This window comes from Salmo trutta, unplaced genomic scaffold (assembly GCF_901001165.1).
Source record: "Salmo trutta unplaced genomic scaffold, fSalTru1.1, whole genome shotgun sequence".
Classification (NCBI taxonomy): Eukaryota; Metazoa; Chordata; class Actinopteri; order Salmoniformes; family Salmonidae; genus Salmo; species Salmo trutta.
In genome coordinates, this window is record NW_021823445.1 from 20,193 (window position 1) to 46,846 (window position 26,654).

Genomic DNA, 26,654 nt, shown 5'->3' on the forward strand with positions numbered 1-26,654 from the left:
TCAAGGAGATATGGGTTGGAGCCCAGTGAAATATGACAGAGAGGTGAAATGATTAGGTTATGGAACCGTGTTATCGATGTGCCAGAGGAAAGAATAACAAACAAGGTTTTAAAACACAAAGCAACCTTTGGACAAAGGAACTCAATGATCTACAGCTCATATTTAGAAACAAGTTATGATGCAATGTCAATATGATCAAACACAAGTTAATTCTTAGTTAAATAAAGGTTCAAAAAAGAAAATTAAAAGAAAAAAAAGAAACACGGTCACCTGATAAATGGTTAAAACTCAAAACATTTAACCAGAGCAAAAACGGCTATGATCCAGAACCCCATGTCACCTGTCACCGAACAAGAAATCAAAGATCCTAGTGTGACCATTAGAGAGCCGGGATACTGCCTCTGGCTATTGAAGTAGGTAGGTTCAATGGCATAGATGAAGAAAAGTGGCTATGTACAGTACAGTCTATGATTTATGGGAGATAAAGAATGAACTGCACTTTTTATTTTACTGTACTTTATATGATGATTTAAGAGAAACCTTGTTTGAAAATATGCAACAACAAAAAAACAGAACTATTCTGTAGAAGTGCTGAAGATCAACTAGAAAATAAAAGTGTTCCTGGTTGCATATTTTATTTCCAAAGCTTGGAAGACACGACAAGATAAGTTGTATACTAAAATGTTTTTGTTTTGAGTTTCAATTGTTTCAATTTCAGTAGGAATGCAATTGATATGTGCGTATGCAGGTACAGTGCAATGGGAAAGTATTCAGACCCCGTAACTTTATCCACATGTTGTTACATTACAGCCTTGTTCTAAATTATATGAGCGTATGTAGGTACCTGTGTGAAAATATAAACCACGATCCCGTCTCAGCGCTCTACGGACAATTCCTTCATCCTCATGGCTTGGTTTTTGCTCTGATATGCACATCCCACAGGTGACCTGTGGGACCTTATATAGACAGGTGTGTGCCTTTCCAAATCATGTCCAATCAATTGAATTTACTACAGGTGGACTCTAATCAAGTTGTAGAAACATCTCAAGGATTATCAATGGAAACAGGATGCACCTGAGCTCAATTTCAAGTCTCATAGCAAAGGGTCTGAATGCTTATACGTAAATAAGTTACGTTTTAAAAAATGTCATACATTTGCAAAAAATTCTAAAAGCCTGTTTTCTAAGGCACTGTATTGATGATCATTACATACGGTGTCTTATAAGCCAATGTGGGCTGGTCAGCATGAAGATGCATAATAAAATCAATCAATGATATATTTCCTACCTAGGTCTTTATTGTACCAATTCTACCATAGCTTTTACATGTTTACTCTCTTGTGTAGTTGTAATATGCTTTAACTTCCAGTGATTTGCTTTAAAAAAATTTAATTGCCACTAAGTGGAGCCATTGACCACAGTAACTCTTACCCTGTTGACCGACATGTATTGACAGGCACACCTCTCTTTGGCACTGCCAGCTGGAGTGTCCTTGCTAATTGACTTCCCTGACTACCGAAGTCAGCCTGCAGGCGCCCGGCCGCAACGAGCCAAATAAAATCCCCTGGCCAACTCCTCGCCTAACGCAGGCGACGCTGGGCCAGCCATATGGGTCACGGCTGTAACAATGCGATGCAGTGCCTTAGACCGTTGTGCCACTTGGGAGGTCCTGCATCATTGTTTTGAAGAAGGCCATTGATGAAGCCCGAAACGTAATAAAAAAATAATAAAATGTATTTTTTATCGATGATCCAATTTTTTTTGTTGCAGCTTTGTTTTTGAGACTTCCACTTCCTTTCCACATTTTAAAACAAACAATTAATAATTTAAGGTCAATATGGCCACTATGCAACATTGAATTCCTTCACCCCAAATAATGGCTTCCCTCTGCATGAAGTGAACTGACCCTATGTGGTAGGAATGTGGTATTACCCAATGGTCCTGGATGTAGCATATGATCCAGCGCTAGACCGTATGCCCAACGCACCTGTGGAGATCAGAGTGGATTCCACGGGTGTAAACAATACGGCAATAGCACTAACTACTTGCTCGAGTAGGTATAACAATTTAATTCAGTTACCTCTCCCCGTCTCCCTCGGGGGGTTGCACCCCACAATTTTGTAAACGATGACTCAACAGATAATGAGACAATTCAAAAGGTATAGAGACAAGGTGGTACAAAGTGTGCATATGTTTATTTCAACTTAATAAGTACCAAATACACAATAACCTAACGATTTGGGAAATAAATAAATATCAAATCAAATAATTATGTCACACATTTGTAATTTAAAATCACAAAAAAAAATCAATAATCCTGCAAAAATGCCTTACAATGTCACATTAACAGTTGGGTGTAAGGCTAAGTCCTAATAAACATGTTACAAATTTAGCAATTGTAAAGAAAAAACATATTAAACCTTTTAACTTTTACTGGGTTAAATCAAGGTCACACAGAGTGTTTCTTGGTAGTCTTAAACTAATATACTTGGAAACAAGGGTATCCACCTCACACACATGGTTCTGGTTTTAAAATAAAGAAGACACCTGGACCACGTCAGATATAGAGTTGACATGTATTACATTTTCAGTTTGCATCCCAATATTACACTTTATAAACATCACAGGAGACTGAAATAACAAAACCGTTTGACATAGAAACACCGGATTTTCTACGTCAAATAAATAAATAATTAAATATGAAATTATGAAAAGAAATTATGACATTCCACCCATGAGGCCACTAGAGGGCGATTTGGTCATTAGACTGCAGGAAATGGCTTCATACCAACTTGTCTAACAGTCATTCTGCAGTCATTTAATTTTCATTCTGTATTCTCACTAAAAATAAATAAATCATTTAATTTACATATTCAATGTAGGACTATACATGCTTTGCACCCCAAAAATATTTGAATTCAGGAATATAGAATGCAAGGATGTTAATTACATATTGACGTTTAAATTACTTAAATTCACTAGGTAAGATTAATTTTGCTATACCTTTGAAACTCACTCACTGTGAAATTGGAAAAACATGTTGATTGTAGTCTGTCATTTTCTAGCTCTCAATAAAAGTACAATTAATGGCTTTTCCATTGACAGTTCCAAAAAAAAGATAGGACAGCGTTGGGGAAGCTACTTTGAAAATATAAACTCAGCAAAAAAAGAAACATCCTCTCACAGTCAAGTGCGTTTATTTTCAGCAAATGTAACATGTTTAAATATTTGTATGAAAATAAAAACATTCAACAACTGAGACATAAACTGAACAAGTTCCACAGACATGTGACTAACAGAAATGGAATAATGTGTCCCTGAACAAAGGGGGGGTCAAAATCAAAAGTAACAGTCAGTATCTGGTGTGGCCACCAGCTGCATTAAATACTGCAGTGCATCTCCTCCTCATGGACTGCACCAGATTTGGCAGTTCTTGCTGTGAGATGCTACCCCACTCTTCCACCAAGGCACCTGCAAGTTCCCGGACATTTCTGGAGGGAATGGCCCTAGACCTCACCCTCCAATCCAACAGGTCCCAGATGTGCTCAATCGGAGATCCGGGCTCTTCGCTGGCCATGGCAGAACACTGACATACCTGTCTTGCAGGAAATCACACACAGAACGAGCAGTATGGCTGGTGGCATTGTCATGCTGGAGGGTCATGTCAGGATGAGCCTGCAGGAAGGGTACCACATGAGGGAAGAGGATGTCTTCCCTGTAATGCACAGCGTTGAGATTACCTGCAATGATAACAAGCTCAGTCTGATGATGCTGTGACACACTGCCCCAGACAATGACGGACCCTCCACCTCCAAATCGATCCCACTCCAGAGTACAGGTCTCGGTGTAATGCTCATTCCTTCGACGATAAACAGAAATCCGACCATCACCCCTGGTGAGACAAAACCGCGACTCGTCAGTGAAGAGCACTTTTTGCCAGTCCTGTCTGGTCCAGCGACGGTGGATTTGTGCCCATAGGCGACGTTGTTGCCGGTGATGTCTGGTTAGGACCTGCCTTACAACAGGCCTACAAGCCCTCAGTCTAGCCTCTCTCAGCCTATTGCGGACAGTCTGAGCACTGATGGAGGGATTGTGTGTTCCTGGTGTAACTCAGGCAGTTGTTGTTGCCATCCTGTACCTGTCCCACATGTGTGATGTTCGGATGTACCGATCCTGTGCAGGTGTTGTTACACGTGGTCTGCCACTGCGAGGACGATCAGCTGTCCGTCCTGTCTCCCTGTAGCGCTGTCTTAGGCGTCTGACAGTACGGACATTGACATTTAGTGCCCTGGCCACATCTACAGTCCTCATGCCTCCTTGCAGCATGCCTAAGGCACGTTCACGCAGATGAGCAGGGACCCTGGGCATCTTTCTTTTGGTGTTTTCAGAGACAGTAGAAAGGCCTCTTTCGTGTCCTCAGTTTTCATAACTGTGACCTTAATTGCCTATCGTCTGTAAACTGTTAGTGTCTTAACGACCGTTCCACAGGTGCATGTTCATTAATTGTTTATGGGTCATTGAACAAGCATGGGAAACAGTGTTTAAACCCTTTACAATGAAGATCTGTGAAGTTATTTGGATTTTTAAGAATGATCTTTGAAAGACAGGATCCTGAAAAAGAGCCGTTTCTTTTTTACTGAGTTTAGTTAACCAAGCTACCAACTACTTCACACTGGAACAAGTTATACACTAAAGCTACAATTATGAAAAATATAGTTGACTTCTTAAAGTTACTTTAAAAAAGTATTCCACTATATCCAAAATACTTGGATAAATTATCATTTCTAAATCTGAAATGCCATAGACTACACATTTCAAGACATTTGGACAGGAAGCTATTGAAAATGTACGTGAATTAATAACCACAGCTATAATATGAGTTAATTCTTTTGAAAATCAAAGGTGAGGAATTTTGAATAAATAAAACCTATTTATAAGTGAGCTCGAAGAACCCACCACACTTGTCTGTAGATCTATAGCTCTATATGGACAGTGAGCTATTAGAAATTAGACCTATCGCAGACAATATTCATGTAAAATCAGTGAAAACATTTTTTATATTCTAATGGGTGTAATATGGAGGAGTAAGTGACCTATCATCAAGTGGTTTTTGATGTACAGTACCCGTCATTCAAGGGTTTTTCTTTATTTTTACTATTTTATACATTGTAGAATAATAGTGATCAAAACTATGAAATAACACATATGGAATCATGTAGTAACCAAAAAAGTGTTAAACAAATTAAAATATATTTTATATTTGAGATTCTTCAAAGTAGCCACCCTTTGCCTTGAAGACAACTTTGCACACTCTTGGCATTCTTTCAACCAGCTTCATGAGGTAGTCACCTGGAATGCATTTCAATTAACAGGTGTGCCTTGTTGAAAGTTAATTTGTGGAATTTCTTTCCTTCTTAATGCGTTTGAGCCAATCAGTTGTGTTGTGACAAGGTAGGGGTGGTATACAGAAGATAGCCCTATTTGGTAACATACCAAGTCCATATTATGGCAAGAACAGCTCAAATAAGCAAAGAGAAACCACAGTCCATCATTACTTTAAGACATGGAGGTCAGTCAATTCGGAAAATTTCAAAAACTTTGAAAGTTTCTTCAAGTGCAGTTGCAAAAACCATCAAGCGCTATGATGAAACTGGCTCTCACGAGGACCGCCACAGGAAAGGAAAACCCAGAGTTACCTCTGCTGCAGAGGATAATTTTACCAGCCTCAGAAATTGCAGCCCAAATAAATGCTTCACAGAGTTCAAGTAACAGACACATCTCAACATCAACTGTTCAGAGGAGACTGCGTGAATCAGGCCTTCATGGTTGAATTGCTGCAAAGAAACCACTACTAAAGGACACTAATGAGAAGAAGATACTTGCTTGGGCCAAGAAACCCGAGCAATGGACATTAGACTGGTGGAAATCGGTCCTTTGGTCTAATGAGTCCAAATGTGAGATTTCTGGTTCCAACCGCCGTGTCTTTGTGAGATGCAGAGTAGGTGAATGGATGATCTCCGCATGTGTAGTTCTCACTGTGAAGCATGGAGGAGGTGGTGTGATGGTGCTTTGCTGGTGACACTGTCTGTGATTGATTTAAAATTCAAGGCACAGTTAACCAGAATGGCTACCACAGCATTCTGCAGCGATACGACATCCCATCTGGTTTGCGCTTAGTGGGACTATCATTTGTTTTTCAACAGGACAATGATCCAACACACCTCCAGGCTGTGTAAGGGCTATTTGACCAAGAAGGAGAGTGATGAAGTGCTGCATCAGATGACCTGGCCTCCACAATCACCCAACCTCAAACCAATTGAGATGGTTTGGGATGAGTTGAACTGCAGAATGAAGGAAAAGCAGCCAACAAGTGCTCAGCATATGTGGGAACTCCTTCAAGACTGTTGGAAAAGCATTCCTCATGAAGCTGGTTGAGAGAATGCCAAGAGTGTGCAAAGCTGTCATCAAAGCAAAGAGTGGCTATTTTGAAGAATCTTACTACATGATTCCATATGTGTTATTTCATAGTTTTGATGACTTCACTATTATTCTACAATGTAGAAAATAGTAAAAATAAATAAAACTCTTTAATAGGTGTGTCCAAACTTTTGACTGGTACTGTGTATGGAATGTGGACTGGAAGCTATTGGAAAATTGATCTGTACATTAATTAATAACCACAGCTGTAACATGTAAAATATTTTTACTAAATCAAAGTTGAGCAATTCAAAAATAATAAAAGGTGACAGATTAAAATCTAAAAATGTCTGAAAAATGAAACATATATCTTGATGATAGTTTACATAAGTATTGTCCCCCCTGAGACAATACATGTTAGTATCTTCTTTGGCAGTGATCACAGCTGTGAGTCTTTTTGGGTATGAGCTTTACACACCTGGATTGTAAAATATTTGCACATTTTTCTTTAAAAAAATTCTTCAAGCTCTGTCAAATTGGTTTTTGATCGATGCTAGAAAGCCATTTTCAAGTCTTGCCATAGATTTTCAAGCTGATTTAAGTCAAAATTGTAACTAGGCCACTCAGGAATATTCAATGTTATCTTGGTAAGCAACACCGGTGTGGATTTGGCTTTGTGTTTTAGGTTATAGTCCGGCTGAAAGGTGAATTCATCTCCCAGTGTCTGTTGGATAGAAAATTTAACCAGATTTCCCTCTATAATTTTGCTTAGCTGTATTCCATTTCTTTGTATCCTAAAAAACTCCCTAGTCCTTGCCGATGACAAGCATACCCATAACATGACACAGTCACCACCATTCGGTTTTGCCCTTAAGACCCTCACAAACTTTTACATATGCACAATTGAGAGCATCCTGTTGGGCTATATCACCACTTGGTACAGCAACTGCACCGCAAGCAGCCGCAGAGCTCTCCAGAGGGTAGTGAGGTCTGCCCAACGCATCACCGAGGGCACACTGCCTGTCCTCCAGGACACCTACAGCACCCGATGTAACAGGAAGGCCAAAAAGATCATCAAGGACATCAACCACCCGAGCCACGGCCTGTTGACCTCGCTATAATCAAGAAGGCGAGGTCAGTACAGGTTCATCAAAGCTGGGACAGAGAGACTGAAAAACAGCTTCTATCTCAAGGCCATCAGACTGTTAAATAGCCATCACTAGCCGGCTACCACCTGGTTACTCAACCCTGCACCTTGGAGGCTGCTGCCCTGTATACATAGACATGGAATCACTGGTTACTTTAATAATGTTTCCATACTGCTTTAATAATCTCATAAGTATATACAGTATTCTATTCTACTTTTAGTCAATGCCACTCCAACATTGCTCATCCTAATATTTACAGTTGAAGTCAGAAGTTTACATCCACTTAGGTTGGAGTCATTAAAACTCCTTTTTCAACCTCTCCCCACATTTCTTGTTAACAAACTATAGTTTTAGCAAGTCGGTTAGGACATCTACTTTGTGCATGACACAAGTATATTTTTCCAACAATTGTTTACAGACAGATTATTTCACTTATAATTCACTGTTTCACAATTCCAGTGGATCAGAAGTTTACATACACTAAGTTGACTGTGCCTTTAAACAGCTTGGAAAATTCCAGAAAATTATGTCATGGCTTTTAGAAGCTGATAGGCTAATTGACATAATTTGAGTCAATTGGAGGTGTACCTGTGGATGTATTTCAAGGCCTACCTTCAAACTCAGTGCCTCTTTGCTTGACATCATGGGAAAATCTAAAGAAATCAGCCAAGACCTCAGAAATAAAATGGTAGACCTCCACAAGGCTGGTTCATCCTTGGGAGCAATTTCCAAATGCCTGAAGGTACCACGTTCATCTGTACAAACAATAGTACGCAAGTATAAACACCATGGGACCACGCAGCCGTCATACCGCGCAGGAAGGAGAAGCGTTCTGTCTCCTAGAAATGAACGTACTTTGGTGCGAAAAGTGAAAATCAATCCCAGAACAACAGCAAAAGACCTTGTGAAGATGCTGGAGGAAACAGGTACGAAAGTATCTATATCCACAGTAAAACGAGTCCTATATCGACATAACCTGAAAGCCGCTCAGCAAGGAAGAAGCCACTGCCCCAAAACCGCCATAAAAAAGCCAGACCACGGTTTGCAACTGCACATGGGGACAAAGCTCGTACTTTTAGGAGAAATGCCCTCTGGTCTGATGAAACAAAAATAGAACCGTTTTGCCATAATGACAGTAGTTATGTTTGGAGGAAAAAGGTGGAGGCTTGCAAGCCGAAGAACACCATCCCAACCGTGAAGCACGGGGGTGGCAGCATCATGTTGTGGGGGTGCTTTGCTGCAGGAGGTACTGGTGCACTTCACAAAATAGATGGCATCATGAGGTGGGAAAATTATGTGGATATATTGAAGCAACATCTCAAGACATCAGTCAGGAAGTTCAAGCTTGGTCGCAAATAGGTCTTCGAAATGGACAATGACCCCAAGCATTCTTCCAAAGTTGTGGCAAAATGGCTTAAGGACAACAAAGTCAAGGTATTGGAGAGGCCATCACAAGCCCTGACCTCAATCCCATAGAAAATGTGTGGGCAGAACTGAAAAAGCGTGTGCGAGCAATGAGGTCTACAAACCTGACTCGGTTACACCAGCTCTGTCAGGAGGAATGGGCCAAAACTCACCCAACTTATTGTGGGAAGCTTGTGGAAGGCTACCCGAAACGTTTGACCCAAGTTAAACAATTTAAATGCAATGCTACCAAATACTAATTGAGTGTATTGACTCACTGGGAATGTGATGAAAGAAATAAAAGCTGAAATAAATCATTCTCTCTACTATTGACATTTCACATTCTTAAAATATTTTGGTGATCCTAACTGACCTAAGACAGGGAATTTTTACTAGGATTAAATGTCAGGAATTGTGAAAAATGGAGTTTAAATGTATTTGGCTAAGGTGTATGTGAACTTCTGACTTCAACTGTATATATTTCTTAATTGCGTTCTTTTACTTTTAGATGTGTGTGTATTGTTAGATATTACTGCACTGTTGGAGCTAGGAACACAAGCATTTAGCTATACCGTAATAACATCTGCTACACATGTGACCAATATGTTTTATTTATTTTATTTGATCATGCTTGAAAATGAAGAGGGGTACTCAGTGATGTGTTGTGTTGGATTTGCCCCAAACATAACGCTTGGTATTCAGGAAAAGCACCTTTAGTAAATCCGCTTTCTCTGTGAGAGCGTCCCATGTCTGGAATACACTGCCATCAGACACACATAACTGCACCACATATCACACTTTCACAAAATGCATGAAGACATGGCTAAAGGTCAATCAGATTTGTGAACATAATCCCTAGCTGTGTATTGCCGCTTTCCATGTTGTCTGTTGTCTGTAGCTTGTGAGGTGTGGAAACACTTTGTTTTTATGGATTTTGTCTTGTTGCTTTTTGTTCTATGTTGCTCTGTCTGTATGCTACATCTTGCTTGTCCTATGTTGCTCTGTCTGTATGCTATGTCTTGCTTGTCCTATGTTACTCTGCGTGTGCTCACTGTTCTATGATTGTCTATATTGTAATTGTTTTTAATAACCTGCCCAGGGACTGCGGTTGAAAATTAGCCGGCTGGCTAAAACCGGCACTTTTACTGAAACGTTGATTAATGTGCACTGTCCCTGTAAAAATAAAATAAACTCAAACTCAAACTCAGGACAAAAAGTTAATTTCTTTGCCACATTTTTTGCAGTTTTAATTTAGTGACTTGTTTCTATCACAGCTATAAATCTCTGTAACTGTTTTAAAGTCAACATTGGCCTCAGTGAAATCCCTGAGCGGTTTTCTTCCTCTTCGGCAACTGAGTTAGGAAGGACACCTGTACCTGTCACGACTTCCACCGAAGTCGGCTCCTCTACTTGTTCGGGCGGCATTCCGCAGTCGACGTCACCGACCTTCTAGCCATCGCCGCTCCATTTTTTCATTGTTCCGTTTGTTTTGTCTTATTCCCTGCACACCTGGTTTACATTCCCCAATCGCACGTATTTATTCCTCTGTTCCCCGCCATGTCTTTGTGTTAAATTGTTTTTGTTACGTGTTTCGTGTTACGCGCCAGGCTGGTTTTTCCCCTGTATTTCGTGATATTTCACGAGGATGTTTAATTGTTAAACATATGCTTATTTTTGTGACTGTTTCGCACCTTGCACTTTTTCCTTTGGCTGGAGGTTGACGCAGTGGCGTCGGTCTGTTTTATTGCCTCTGCCTAAATAAAGTGTGCGCCTGTTCACAACTCTCTGCTCTCCTGCACCCCGACTCCTCCTGCACCCCGACTCCTCCTGCACCTCGACTCCTCCTGCACCCCGACTCCTCCTGCACCCCGACTCCTCCTGCACCCCGACTCCTCCTGCACCCTCACTCCTCCTGCACCCTGACTCCTCCACCAGTAGAGCACAACATGGACAGTATCTTTGTAGTGACTGGGTGTATTGATACGCCATCCAAAGTGTAATTAATAACTTCACCATGCTCAAAGGGATATTCAATGTCTTTTTTTTACCCATCTACCAATAGGTGCCCTTCTTTGTGAGGCATTGAAAAACCTCCTTGGTATTTGTGGTTGAATCTGTGCTTGAAATGCACTACTCGATTGAGGGACCTTACAGATAATTGTATGTCTGGGGTACAGAGATGAGGCAGTTGTTCAAACATCATGTTAAACACTATTATTGCACACAGAGTGAGTACATGCAACTTATTATGTGACTTGTTAAGCAAATGTTTACTGCTGAACTTATTTAGGCCATAAATACTTTTTTATTTATTTTTTTTAATCAATTTACAAACATTATTCCAATTTAACATTATGGGGTATTGTGTGTAGGACAGTGATACAAAATCTTAATTTAATACATTTTTACTTCAGGCTGTAACACAACAAAATGTGGAAAACCTCAAGGGGTGTGAAAACTTTCTGAAGGCACTGTCAGCAATATTATATATTTCCCTTCTCGCCAAATCATCCCAAAAAGTGATCTAGTAGTATTTGTATCAAACTGTTTTGATTTCCTGTTATTCATACTTTAATATCTAATGTCAATGTGATAGACCAGGGTTCACAAACTGGTGGTATGCTGCTGAATCTAGTTGAATATCCTGTGGTAGGATCAGAGGTGTGGTAGGATCAGAGCTGTGGCAGGATCAGAGGTGTGGTAGGATCAGAGGTGTGGTAGAGGTGTGGTAGGATCAGAGGTGTGGTAGCATCAGAGGTGTGGTAGCATCAGAGGTGTGGTAAGATCAGAGGGTGTGGTAGGATCAGAGGTGTGGTAGAGGTGTGGTAGGATCAGAGGTGTGGTAGCATCAGAGGTGTGGTAGGATCAGAGGTGTGGTAGGATCAGAGGTGTGGTAGGATCAGAGGTGTGGCAGGATCAGAGGTGTGGCAGGATCAGAGGTGTGGTAGGATCAGAGGTGAGGTGTGGCAGGATCAGAGGTGTGGTAGGATCAGAGGTGTGGTAGAGTCAGAGGTGTGGTAGGGTCAGAGGTGTCTCTCCACCAATCTCTCCTCCCGTCTCAATGGTCTTGTAGTGTTCTTCTGGAAGGTTCCTCAGTCGTTCAGCAGCCTGAGGATGGAACACACACAGAGAGTAGTCACAGTAAAGTACAACAGAGACAGTTGAAACTGAACTAAGGTCATAATGTAATGTGGCAGACCAGGGGATTGGCTCAAGACGTTTACACAGATCAGACATGGACAGAGTATGATTAGCTCGGTTTCAAGGGTGTTTATTAAATAATAAATAAAAAGAAAATTATAGGTCTCCCCCATGAGACCCTCTCCGGGATACCGTCTTCTGAGCTCCAGGTCTTGCTGTATCCTGTCGGACACACAAACTCCCTCGTCTTAGCTCGGGCCCCGTCTCCAACTACACGGAAGTCACCTTACTTCCCCCAGTCCTCTCCTATGTGCTGCCTTCTGGCAGCTTCATGGGGCTTGTACAGCTGGTGAGCAATCAGCCCTTGATTACTCACCAACTCCGCAATCAGCCACAATTAGTCCTGGGTGGAGAGCCCGTCGAGACCTGGCACGTCCAGCAGATGGAGCCATTGCCTCGTAATGTATACTCCGTCTGTAACCAGGCCTTGACGAGTCTCCCCCTGGTGGCTGACCTGCTGTACGCCACAGTACATTATGTCATCAGCGACGGTCATGTGGGAAACAACAAGGGAATCCCTCCAATGTTTCATGACAGATTGGGCCTCATTCTGACAACCCAGAAGAGACTGTATTACTGCCAATAGTAGCAGAAGCATTTACTAAACCTTTTACAGTGTGAATAGCGTATGTCTGCTGCATTCCAAGCTAACCCAGGGTTGTAGAGTAGTGAACTACAGTACTGTATGTCCGCGTCATCTGTGGATATTTTGGGGCGGTATGCGAATTGGAGTGGGTATAGGGTTTCTGGCAGGATGGTGTTGATGTGAGCCATGACCAACCTTTCAAAGCACTTCATGGCTACCAACGTGAGTGCTACGTGACGGTAATCAATTAGGCAGGTTAACTTTGCTTTCTTGGGTACAAGAATGGTGGTCTGTTTGAAACATGTAGGTATTACAGACTCGGTCAGGGAGAGGTTGAAAATGTCAGTGAAGACACTTGCCAGTTGGTCCGCGCATGCTTTGAGTACACGTCCTGGTAATCTGTCTGGCCCAGCGGCTTTGTGAATATTGACCTGTTTAAAGGTCTTGCTCACATCGGCTATGGAGAGCGTTATCACACAGTCGTCCGGAACCGCTGGTGCTCTCATGCATGCTTTAGTGTTGCTTGCCTCGAAGAGAGTATAAAATACATTTAGCTCGTCTGGTAGGCTCACGTCACTGGGTAGCTAGAGGCTGGGTTTCCCCTTGTAGTCCGTAATAGTTTACAATTACGGACTACATTAGAGACACCTATTAGAGACACGTATTTCCCTCAGATTACACAGACCCACAAAGAATTTGAAAACAAATCCAATCTTAATAAACTCCCATATCTTTTGGGTGAAATAACAGTGTGCGACGACAGCAGCAAAATTTGAGACCTGAAAAGGGACACCAGAGGATTGGAACAACGCTGTCCATGTTTAATGACCAGATAGGAAGGATAATGCCGAAGGAGGAGTCTATCAGAGTTACAGCCTGGACCCTCCCTCAGAGTTACAGCCTGGACCCTCCCTCAGAGTTACAGACTGGACCCTCCCTCAGAGTTACAGCCTGGGCCCTCCCTCAGAGTTACAGCCTGGACCCTCCTTCAGAGTTACAGCCTGGACCCTCCCTCAGAGTTACAGACTGGACCCTCCTTCAGAGTTACAGCCTGGGCCCTCCCTCAGAGTAATACAGTTGAGGTAGACTGGTAACTTTATTAGGAGCTGTGGTAAATAACATGGACACATTGGAATACTTTAGCTAAATACCAAATGTTTTAGACCAATGAAGATCTGTGCTTATATATACTGTAGCATATGTTGCAGTAATACTGTTTCCCAAATGTATTACCTGTTCAGGTGTAAGGTCTCTCTGCTCCTGTGCCAGCATTTCATATCCCACCATGAACTTGCGTACGCTGGCGGATCGGAGCAGGGGGGGGTAGTAGTGAGCATGGAGCTGCCAGTGGAACTGGTCCTCTTTAAGATAGGGGCCGGTAGGGGCGCCTGGGAGGAGGAGAGAGAGGAGGAGAGAGTGAGAGGACGGTCTCTATGGGCTTAGAGAAGACCAGCAGTTTCTACTGTAAACTAATGGCTTAGTGAAGACTAGCAGGTCTCTACTATAGACTACTGGCTTAGTGATGACTAGCAGGACTAGGTCTCTACTATAGACTACAGGCTTAGTGAAAACCAGCAGGTCTCTACTGTAGACTACTAGCTTAGTGAAGACTGGCAGGTCTCTACTGTAGACTACTGGCTTAGTGAAGACAAGCAGGTCTCTACTGTAGACTACTAGCTTAGTGAAGACTAGCAGGTCTCTACTGTAGACTACAGGCTTAGTGAAGACTAGCAGGTCTCTACTGTTGACTACTGGCTTAGTGAAGACTAGCAGGTCTCTACTGTAGACTACTGGCTTAGTGAAGACTAGCAGGTCTCTACTGTAGACTACTGGCTTAGTGAAGACTAGCAGGTCTCTACTGTAGACTACAGGCTTAGTGAAGACTAGCAAGACGTGTAGTGTGGACGTATGGACCCGTTAGCCTCTCTCCCTCCATGCACCATAAAAGCGCCTGCTGGAAGGAAGGTTTCGTCATGGTAAATATGAACATATTAAGTTCTAAAAGGCTGTGAGAACCAGAGGTTTGGCTACGCTCCCAATCCCTATAAGCTCCTCTCCTATCCCCATATAATGAATGAATGAACAGCGTATCATGCTAGTTAAATCACATTCATCCTGTCTCCTCCTCCCCTCCTCTCCTCTCCTCCCTCCTCCCCTCTCCCCTCATCTCCTCCTCCCCTCTCCCCTATTCTACACTGCTATTAATTTCCTCTGTTACATTCAGGACATTCATGCTAAACTCTATTAAACTCGACTCTGGAAATGTCTACTCTAGATGTTTTAGGGTTTAAGACTATCTATACATGCTGTTGGTCCTGTTAGACTATGGGTTTGGGCCAGACACCCCCTTATCCTCGTCCTCAGAGTAGCTCAAGCGTCTCTTCCCATGTAACTCTCCCCTCTATCTCAGTGTAATAATGACAGCCCTGTCAAATAAAGGTAATGACAGCCCTGTCAAATAAAGGTAATGACAGCCCTGGCAAATAAAGGTAATGACAGCCCTGGTAAATAAAGGTAATGACAGCCCTGGCAAATAAAGGTAATGACAGCCCTGGCAAATAAAGGTAATGACAGCCCTGGCAAATAAAGGTAATGACAGCCCTGGCAAATAAAGGTAATGACAGCCCTGGCAAATAAAGGTAATGACAGCCCTGGTAAATAAAGGTAATGACAGCCCTGGCAAATAAAGGTAATGACAGCCCTGGCAAATAAAGGTAATGACAGCCCTGGTAAATAAAGGTAATGACAGCCCTGGCAAATAAAGGTAATGACAGCCCTGGTAAATAAAGGTAATGACAGCCCTGGTAAATAAAGGTAATGACAGCCCTGGCAAATAAAGGTAATGACAGCCCTGGCAAATAAAGGTAATGACAACACTGGCAAATAAAGGTAATGACAGCCCTGGCAAATAAAGGTAATGACAGCCCTGTGAAGGTGACAGCCCTGTGAAGGTGACAGCCCTGTGGAGGTGACAGCCCTGTGGAGGTGACTTCACTATCTCTCCTTTAAACAAAAATAATTAAGGACTGGAGACCCGCCCCTAACGAGCCGCCTGGCCGTAGCCACGGTAACGACACCCTGCTCGTTAAGCAGTTAAGCCACAGGCGAGAAATGAACCAACAACTCAATGCTGTTGACAACATCACCAATACACACACACACACACACACACACACACACACACACACACACACACACACCATTACTGACTCACATTACCAGTGAGGAAGCAACGATACAATCTGAAATGTGTCCTCTGATGTGACAAGATCAATTACCATCTACATGAATATAAGGATAGGAGTTCTGACCTGTGGATAGGAGTTCTGGCCAGCTGACCTGTGGATAGGAGTTCTGACCTGTTGACCTGTGGATAGGAGTTCTGACCAGTTGACCTGTGGATAGGAGTTCTGACCTGTGGATAGGAGTTCTGACCTGTGGATAGGAGTTCTGACCTGTTGACCTGTGGATAGGAGTTCTGACCTGTTGACCTGTGGATAGGAGTTCTGACCAGTTGACCTGCTGACCTGTGGATAGGAGTTCTGACCTGTGGATAGGAGTTCTGACCTGTTGACCTGTGGATAGGAGTTCTGACCAGTTGACCTGTGGATAGGAGTTCTGACCTGTTGACCTGTGGATAGGAGTTCTGACCTGTGGATAGGAGTTCTGACCTGTTGACCTGTGGATAGGAGTTCTGGCCTGTTGACCTGTGGATAGGAGTTCTGACCTGTGTATAGGAGTTCTGACCAGTTGACCTGTGGATAGGAGTTCTGACCAGTTGACCTGTGGACAGGAGTTCTGACCAGTTGACCTGTGGACAGGAGTTCTGACCAGTTGACCTGTGGATAGGAGTTCTGACCAGTTGACCTGTGGATAGGAGTTCTGACCTGTTGACCTGTGGATAGGAGTTCTGACCTGTTGACCTGTGGATAGGAGTTCTGACCTGTTGACCTGTGGATAGGAGTTCTGACCAGTTGACCTGCTGACCTGTGGATAGGAGTTCTGACCTGTGGATAGGAGTTCTGACCAGTTGACCTGTGGATAGGAGTTCTGGCCTGTTGACCTGTGGATAGGAGTTCTGACCAGTTGACCTGTGGATAGGAGTTCTGACCTGTGGATAGGAGTTCTGACCTGTGGATAGGAGTTCTGACCAGTTGACCTGTGGACAGGAGTTCTGACCAGTTGACCTGCTGACCTGTGGATAGGAGTTCTGACCTGTTGACCTGTGGATAGGAGTTCTGACCAGTTCACCTGTGGATAGGAGTTCTGACCTGTTGACCTGTGGATAGGAGTTCTGACCAGTTGACCTGTGGATAGGAGTTCTGACCTGTTGACCTGTGGATAGGAGTTCTGACCTGTGGACAGGAGTTCTGACCAGTTGACCTGTGGATAGGAGTTCTGACCAGTTGACCTGTGGATAGGAGTTCTGACCTGTTGACCTGTGGATAGGAGTTCTGACCTGTTGACCTGTGGATAGGAGTCCTGACCAGGTGACCTGTGGATAGGAGTTCTGACCTGTGGATAGGAGTTCTGACCTGTTGACCTGTGGATAGGAGTTCTGACCTGTTGACCTGTGGATAGGAGTTCTGACCTGTTGACCTGTGGATAGGAGTTCTGACCAGTTGACCTGCTGACCTGTGGATAGGAGTTCTGACCTGTGGATAGGAGTTCTGACCAGTTGACCTGTGGATAGGAGTTCTGACCAGTTGACCTGTGGATAGGAGTTCTGACCTGTTGACCTGTGGATAGGAGTTCTGACCTGTTGACCTGTAGATAGGAGTTCTGACCTGTTGACCTGTGGATAGGAGTTCTGACCTGTGGATAGGAGTTCTGACCTGCTGACCTGTGGATAGGAGTTCTGACCTGGTGACCTGTGGATAGGAGTTCTGACCTGTTGACCTGTGGATAGGAGTTCTGACCAGCTGACCTGTGGATAGGAGTTCTGACCTGTGGATAGGAGTTCTGACCTGTGGATAGGAGTTCTGACCAGTTGACCTGTGGATAGGAGTTCTGACCTGCTGACCTGTGGATAGGAGTTCTGACCAGGTGACCTGTGGATAGGAGTTCTGACCAGTTGACCTGTGGATAGGAGTTCTGACCTGTGGATAGGAGTTCTGACCAGTTGACCTGTGGATAGGAGTTCTGACCTGCTGACCTGTGGATAGGAGTTCTGACCTGCTGACCCGATAGGAGTTCTGACCTGCTGACCTGTGGATAGGAGTTCTGACTGTTGAACTGTGGATAGGAGTTCTGGCAGGTTAGAGCCGTGGATACTGATACTCAGCTTAGATCAGAAACAATGTTCTCCATCACTCTGTGAGGGATCTCTCATATCTTAGATCAGAAACAAGGTTCTCCATGACTCTGGTGAGGGATCTCTCATATCTTAGATCAGAAACAACGTTCTCCATCACTCTGGTGAGGGATCTCTCATATCTTAGATCAGAAACAAGGTTCTCCATGACTCTGGTGAGGGATCTCTCATATCTTAGATCAGAAACAACGTTCTCCATCACTCTGGCCTCTAAACTCTCATATGTGACCGACCGGCTCCAATCGGTCTTATGTCGCAAAATATTAAATTGTGTTTTTTTACCTTGGATAAAAGTAGAGACTCAGAGCCACAAAATGGTATATCACACACTGCATTTGAGGAACAATGGGAAAGTAATTCTGCTTTGAAAGTTGATCAACTTGTAAACTCACTTTTGAGAAAATCCCCTTTGAATGTTTTGGTATCTAGTGAAGAGCTCTTTGTCTACACCCATTCGGCATCGTTCACACTCTTTTAAGCTTTAGCCCCACCCATCTCGTTTCACTCTCGGAGTGCACACTTGACGCTCTGGCCGTTGATTTGTTTACCTCTGGATTACATGAAAACAGCCGAACCAGCTCTGCTGGCAACAATTACATGACTCTTTTTTGCAGACGTTTACTGACACCGGCCATATTAAACGGGTGTTGTACACACGTCACGTAACATTAGCTAATGAGCCAGCCAGCTAACATTAGCTACTTAAAAAACAATGAACAGTGCCAACAATGCCACAGTGCTGGGAGCTAACCAATCAGGTTCAATGTTATCTAGCTAACATTAGGCTCTAACTAGAAAAGCAAATGGCTCTGGGAAACAAATAATGACGTCCGCTAGGGAGCCAGCCAGTTAACATTAGCTAGCTAGCTCACAGTACACTTTAGCTTAAGACATATAGCTAGCTAGCTAGGTAAATAATGAACCTAGCTAGGTAAACAACGTTTAAGATCACACACGACACGTAACATTAGCTAACGAGCCAGCCAGCTAACGTTAGATAGTTAAACAACAATGAACAAAGTGCCAACAATGCCACAGTGCTGGGAGCTAACCAACCAGGTTAAATGTTAGCTAGCTAACATTAGGCTCTAACTAGAAAAGCAAATGGCTCTGGGAAACAAATAATAACGTCCGCTAGGGAGCCAGCCAGTTAACATTAGCTAGCTAGCTAACAGTACACTTTAGCTTAAGACATATAGCTAGCTAGCTAGGTAAATAATGAACCTTGCTAGGTAAACAACGTTTAAGATCACACACGTCACGTAACATTAGCTAACGAGCCAGCCAGCTAATCGTAGCTAGCTAGCTAACAGTACACTTTAGCTTGAAATGAAACCCCTTTCTGTCAAAATTAGAAATGTGTAATATTTGAAAATGTAGCGAGCTAGACCATCTTACCTGTATACATCATCATGCATGATGGACGCATCTCCGTGTCAGGAATGCCATACCACGGTTGCCCTTAGTTTGAAGATGTAATCCAGAGACAGGTGTTTTCTCCATCTCTTTAGCTATTCCACTGATTTCAAAACTTGATCCTCCAGAAAGTAGAGAGCAACACTTATGCAGCTCCACTACACAATACATTTAAAAAAAAAATGTCTCGACAGGATTACCAACACAGACTGACCGGCTCAAATAGACAGAAGCCTTCTATATGGCAGACCAATCCGAACTCCTCTCTCGGCATGTCCAGCCCACTCATTATCTCAGCCATTCATGGCTAGTGGGAAGGTTGCTGACTTTTTCTGTGGCTTAACCAACAAGGCTCGTAATTTAACAATTGTATTCATATTTACAGATGGCATACAACTTTGTTATTAAGGCACATGAAATTTCACATGTTCGAGAAGGCATTTCTGTAAAAAAAAATAGCATTTTGCTAAAAAACAAATGTACGTTCAAACGACTCGGAAGTCATGACTTGCGCCATATGCCTAGTTTCCTGAATCGGGTCACAAATAGACAGCTAAGAAAAATATAGATGAAAACTCTCTTGGTAAATATTATGGTCTGCAGCTTATCTTGAGCTATTCTCTCAGGCGAAACTAGAGACTTCCTTAACATTAGAGATCACGCACCAGAAGTTGCTAACAAAGAGACACACCCCTCTTCCCTTCGTCTCACTCAAGTCTGCCGTCCAGTGTTGATGATGCATAGAAAACCCCCAAGTCTGCCGTCCAGTGTTGATGATGCATAGAAAAACCCCAAGTCTGCCATCCAGTGTTGATGATGCATAGAAAAACCCCAAGTCTGCCGTCCAGTGTTGATGATGCATAGAAAACCCCCAAGTCTGCCGTCCAGTGTTGATGATGCATAGAAAAATCAGCGAGATGTATATCCAACTGGATATCGCCTTGAACGGAGCTGATCCGGTTTGATCTGCAGTTATTGCAGATTCTCCAATAGGACAGAGGACAATGGCAGTCTATTTGCTCACCAACGTAGTCTCGTTAGGTTGCCTGCCTCTCTTTCGCCACTGCTTCCTCTTTAGAGTCCCAGGGATCAGGGCCTGGTCCGGAGTAAGCAGAATGTCCAGAGCTGCCGACTAGTTGTAGTAGAAATGTTCATCCAAATGGAAGTTAGTGATCGCCTGTTCTGATGTCCACAAGCTACGATTAGGGTAAAAAAAAGAGAGTGTCTGCTATCAACTGCAACGCCCTCTTATATACTCATCAAACAGGCAAAGCATCAATACAGGATTAAGATGGAATCCTACTACACCGAATCTGACGCTCGACGGATGTGGCAAAGCTTGCAAACTATCTCAGATTACAAAGGGAAACCCAGCTGCGAGCTGCCCAGTGACGCAAACCTACCAGACGAGCTAAATGCCTTCTATGCTCTCTTCGAGGCAGGCACCAGTGAACCATGCATGAGAGCACCAGCTGTTTCGGATGACTGTGGGAACTCGCTCTCCGTTGCCGATGTGAGTAAGACCTTTAACCTATCTAGGGTAGGGGGCAGTATTTTCACATCCGGATAAAAAACGTACCCGATTTAATCTGGTTATTACTACTGCCCAGAAACTAGAATATGCATATAATTGTTTGATTTGGATAGAAAACACCCTAAAGTTTCTAAAACTGTTTGAATGGTGTCTGTGAGTATAACAGAACTCATATGGCAGGCCAAAACCTGAGAAGATTCTGTACAGGAAGTGCCCTCTCTGACCATTTCTTGGCCTTCTATACCCTCTTCATTGAAAACAGAGGATATCTGCTGTAACGTGACACTTTCTACTGCTCTCAGAAGGCGCCAGAACGTTGAATGATGACTTTGCTGTCCCTGGCTGAAAAACATTAGCGCATTTGGATAGTGGTCGATCTGAGAACAATGAGACGGGTGCGCGCGTGCACGTGAAGAGTCCATTTTAGATTTTCAGTCTATGAACGAAAAAGACGTCTCCCGGTCGGAATATTATCGCTATTTTACGAGAAAAATTGCATAAAAATTGATTTCTAACAGCGTTTGACATGCTTCGAAGTACGGTAATGGAATATTTTGAATTTTTTTGTCACGATACGCGTCCGCGCGTCACCGTTCGGATAGTGTCTTGAACGCAAGAACAAAACAGAGGATATTTGAACATAACTATGGATTATTTTGAACCAAAACAACATTTGTGGATGAAGTAGAAGTCCTGGGAGTGCATTCTGATGAAGAACACCAAAGGTAATCCAATTTTTCTTATAGTAAATCTGAGTTTGGTGAATGCCAAACTTGGTGGGTGTCAAAATAGCTTGCCTGTGATGGCCGGGCTATCTACTCAGAATATTGCAAAATGTGCTTTCACCGAAAAGCTATGTTAAAATCGGACACCGCGATTGCATAAAGGAGTTCTGTATCTATAATTCTTAAAATAATTATGTTTTTTTGTGAACGTTTATCGTGAGTAATTTAGTAAATTCACCGGAAGTTTTCGTTATGTTTGCTAGTTCTGAACGTCACATGCTAATGTAAAAAGCAGTTGTTTTATATAAATATGAACTTGATTGAACAAAACATGCATGTATTGTATAACATAATGTCCTAGGAGTGTCATCTGATGAAGATCATCAAAGGTTAGTGCTACATTTAGCTGTGGTTTTGGTTTTTGTGACATTATATGCTAGCTTGAAAAATGGGTGTGTGATTATTTCTGGCTGGGTACTCTGCTGACATAATCTAATGTTTTGTTTTCGTTGTAAAGCCTTTTTGAAATCGGACAATGTGGTTAGATTAATGAGAGTCTTGTCTTTAAAATGGTGTAAAATAGTCATATGTTTGAGAAATTGAAGTAATAGCATTTCTAAGGTATTTGAATATCGCGCCACTCGATTCCACTGGCTGTTGACTATGTGGGATGATTTCGTCCCACATACCCTAGAGAGGTTAAACAGGTTCAAATTTGCAAACGGAAAACTCAGACAAAGTACTCAGAGCATGGGCTGACCATCTGTCAAGTGTCGTCACTGACAATTAAAACCTGCTTCAAGCAGACCACCATAGTCCCTGTGCCCAAGAATGCCAAGGTAACCTGCCTAAAAGACTATCGCCTAGCAGCACACATCTGTAGCCATGAAATGCTTTGAAAGGCTGGTGATGGCTCACATCAACACCATCATCTCAGACACCATGGACCACTCCAACTCGCATGCCGCCCCAACAGATCCACAGATGACGCAATCTCTATTGCACTCCACACTGCCCTCACCCTCCTGGACAAAAGGAATACCTATTTAAGAATTCTGTTCATTGACTACAGCTCAGCTGAAACGCATGCAGTGCTGTAGGAAAGAGTTACGCATCAGGTCTGCTCTGGCATACAGTACAAGAAGGTACCAACACACGTTGCCCAGGGTGGAAGAGTGGAGTAGGTCGGCGACGCCGGTCAGCGAACCGTTTCTGGGAGAGGGACGCTTGATGGAGGTGCCGATGTGTGGCCTCCCAAACCTGCTCGCTCCATCAAATCCACTTATCGACGGCAGGCACAGTTCCTGGCTCGGTCTCCCATGGGAACATGGGGGTTGGTACCAAAGGACACACTGAAAAGGAGTGAGGAAATCACCAAGGAATTCTGTGCATATTTGGCCCAGGCTAGATAGCGACTCCACTCGTGTGGTTGGTGGGTGCAGTGTTGGCGAAGGTACTTCCCTATTTCCTGACGCAGATGTTCCGTCTGCCCATTGGTTTGGGGATGGTATCCGGAGGATAGGCTGATGGAGACTCGGCCATATCTATGAACCAGGCCAACACCAGTAAGGGTCTGAATACTTTCTGAATGAACTGTATATCTAAGAACCAGGCCAGTAAGGGTCTGAATACTTTCTGAAAGGACTGTATATCTATGAGCCAGGCCAACACCAGTAAGGGTCTGAATACTTTCTGAATGGACTGTATATCTATGAACCAGGCCAACACCAGTAAGGGTCTGAATACTTTCTGAATGAACTGTTAATCTATGAACCAGGCCAACACCAGTAAGGGTCTGAATACTTTCTGAATGGACTGTATATCTATGAACCAGGCCAACACCAGTAAGGGTCTGAATACTTTCTGAATGGATGTTCCCTCTGTGGCTGTGGATGCCCCTCCAGCTACCTCTCCCTGTCCTAGTCAATCAACTGCCTGGGCACAGCCTGGACCACCGTGGGCCCTCTCCGCTGGGCAGTGCTCTCTGGATCAGAGATCTGTCCCTTTGCCTGTTGTGGCCTGCACACAGCCTGAACCACCACTCTCTGGATCAGAGCTCTGTCCCTTTGCCTGTTGTGGCCTGCACACAGCCTGAACCACCACTCTCTGGATCAGAGCTCTGTCCCTTTGGCTGTTGTGGCCTGCACACAGCCTGAACCACCACTCTCTCGATCTGTTCTCTGTCCCTTTGGTTGCTGTGTCCTGCACACAGCCGGTGTCTCAGCAGCCCTCTTCTCTACTGTTCTGTGGCTCTGGCCTCGCAATCTGCTTCAAGACACGACAGAGGCCGGATCATTCTGGCTATTGTGACTGGGAGTTCGATGGTGAGGCATATATCTGTACCTGGGGCAAAGGCTTTGTGTTTTCCTGGGGAAAAAGTTCACAATATCAGCAGGGTACTTCCCGAGGCTGTGAGTCAGTCACCAGGGGCTGATACTGTCATGGTTCATGTGAGGTCAAAGTTCACGATATCACCAGGTTGCTTCCCGAGGCTGTGAGTCAGTCACCTGGGACTGATACTGTCATGGTTCATGTGAGGTCAAAGTTCACGATATCACCAGGTTGCTTCCCGAGGCTGTGAGTCAGTCACCTGGGACTGATACTGTCATGGTTCATGTGGGGTCGAAGGGCATTATGAAGGGCAGCTCAGAACAGCTGAAGATGGATTTTAAAGAACTGATTGGGTCTCTACTTGACACCAACAAACGCCCCATAATATCTGTCCCTCTGCTCTCCCTAAATCGTGGCATTGAACGGTTCAGCAGACTGTTAGCCCTCCATAACTGGCTACCAGACTACTGCAGCTCTGTGGGTGTAACATTTATTGACAAATTTGATACCTTCTGGAAACAAAGCTTGTATTATAAAAATGGAATCCACACAAATCATGTGGGTTCCTGTATGCATGATAGCATACAGTAGGATGATATTAGATAGATGGTCTACAGTAGGATGATAGTAGGTATATATCCTACAGTAGGATGATAGTTGATATATAGCCTACAGTAGGATGATAGTAGATTTTAATCCTACAGTATGATGATAGTAGATAAATAGAATACTGTAGTATGATAGATAAATAGATATATAGTCTACACTAGGATGAAGATAGATAGATAGATAGATAGATATAGTAGTAGATAGATATCTATATGCTGTCATCCTACCTAACAGTAGGATGATAGTATATAGATATCCTAAAGTAGGATGATAGTATATAGATATCTAACAGTAGGATGATAGTATATATATATATATATATATCCTACAGTAGGATGATAGCATATAGATATCTAACAGTAGGATGATAGTATATAGATATCTAACAGTAGGATGATAGCATATAGATATCCAACAGTAGGATGATAGTAGATTTTAATCCTACAGTATGATGATAGTAGATAAATAGAATACTGTAGTATGATAGATAAATAGATATATAGTCTACACTAGGATGAAGATAGATATAGTAGTAGATAGGTAGCCTACAGTAGGATGATAGCATATAGATATCTAACAGTAGGATGATAGTATATAGATATCCTAAAGTAGGATGATAGTATATAGATATCTAACAGTAGGATGATAGTATATATATATCCTACAGTAGGATGATAGCATATAGATATCTAACAGTAGGATGATAGTATATAGATATCTAACAGTAGGATGATAGCATATAGATGTCCAACAGTAGGATGATAGCATATAGATATCCAACAGTAGGATGACAATATATAGATGTAGAAAATTGTAAAAATAAAGAAAAACCCTTGAATGAGTAGGTGTTGTAATACTTTTGACCGGTACCGTACGTCTACTATCATCCTACTGTAGGATATCTATATACGGTCATCTTACTGTTGGATATCGTAGAATAATAGTGAAGACATCAAAATAAATAACACATATGGAATCTAGTAGTAGCGAAAGAAAGTGTTAAACAAATCAAAATATAGTTTATATTTGAGATTCTTCAAATAGCCACACTTTGCCTTGATGACAGCTTTGCACACTCTTGGCAAAAGCTGTATTTGTCAATACAAAATTGCTTTTTAATTCTGTCATGGAAATAAATGTATTTCCTGTTACCAAGCAATTTACGGTTTCTATGTCTTTAGTTTTCCATGTGGTCCAATTTATCGGTGAATTTTGAAAACACTTTTGATGAACACATTTTCAAGAAGCAAGACAATTCCCTCCAAGCAATTTGACAGCTGTTATAATCTATAATAAATAATAGCTATATTTGGCAGTATAATCTTCTTTTTTCATATTGTTTCTGAGAATTGTTTCTCTCTTACCGTGCCAGCCCATGGAGTAGGGGAAGGAGATCTGAAACAGGTTATCATATTTAGTCAAGAGTCTCTTCATAATGGAGGCCAGTCCTGGAATAGAAAGAGTTAGAAAGAGAGAGTTCAGACTAATATACCTGGAGCAATCTGGAACACATTCATATACATAGTATCACTTACTACACTTCCTGGAGCAATCTAGAACATATACATATTAGCACTAACTACACTTCCTGGAGCAATCTAGAACACATTCATTTACATAGTAGCACTTACTACACTTCCTGGACCAATCTAGAACACATTCATATACATATTAGCACTAACTACACTTCCTGGAGCAATCTAGAACACGTTCATATACATATTAGCACTAACTACACTTCCTGGAGCAATCTAGAACATATACATATTAGCACTAACTACACTTCCTGGAGCTATCTAGAACACATTCATATACATATTAGCACTAACTACACTTCCTGGAACCATCTAGAACATATACATATTAGCACTAACTACACTTCCTGGAGCAATCTAGAACACATTCATATACATATTAGCACTAACTACACTTCCTAGAGCTATCTAGAACACATTCATATACATATTAGC

At 42.7% G+C, this 26,654-nt stretch overlaps 1 protein-coding gene across 2 annotated transcripts in view; it reads right to left on the reverse strand.

Moving 5' to 3' along the window:
• Nucleotides 1–11,515: 11,515 nt before the first annotated feature.
• The window catches only part of galt (galactose-1-phosphate uridylyltransferase), a 94,920-nt gene continuing 79,781 nt past the window's right edge, over nt 11,516–26,654 (reverse strand). The window contains exons 8-11 of one of the 2 annotated variants that reach the window (XM_029749019.1): nt 26,049–26,132; nt 13,989–14,143; nt 12,486–12,626; nt 11,981–12,076 (exon numbers count right to left, since the gene is read on the reverse strand). In XM_029749019.1, coding sequence (XP_029604879.1) covers nt 12,507–12,626; nt 13,989–14,143; nt 26,049–26,132 — 359 coding nt within the window. In that variant the 3' untranslated portion in view covers nt 11,981–12,076; nt 12,486–12,506. Of the gene's footprint in view, nt 12,077–12,485; nt 12,627–13,988; nt 14,144–26,048; nt 26,133–26,654 lie in introns of both variants that reach the window. The other variant, XM_029749020.1, reaches the window with a different exon arrangement.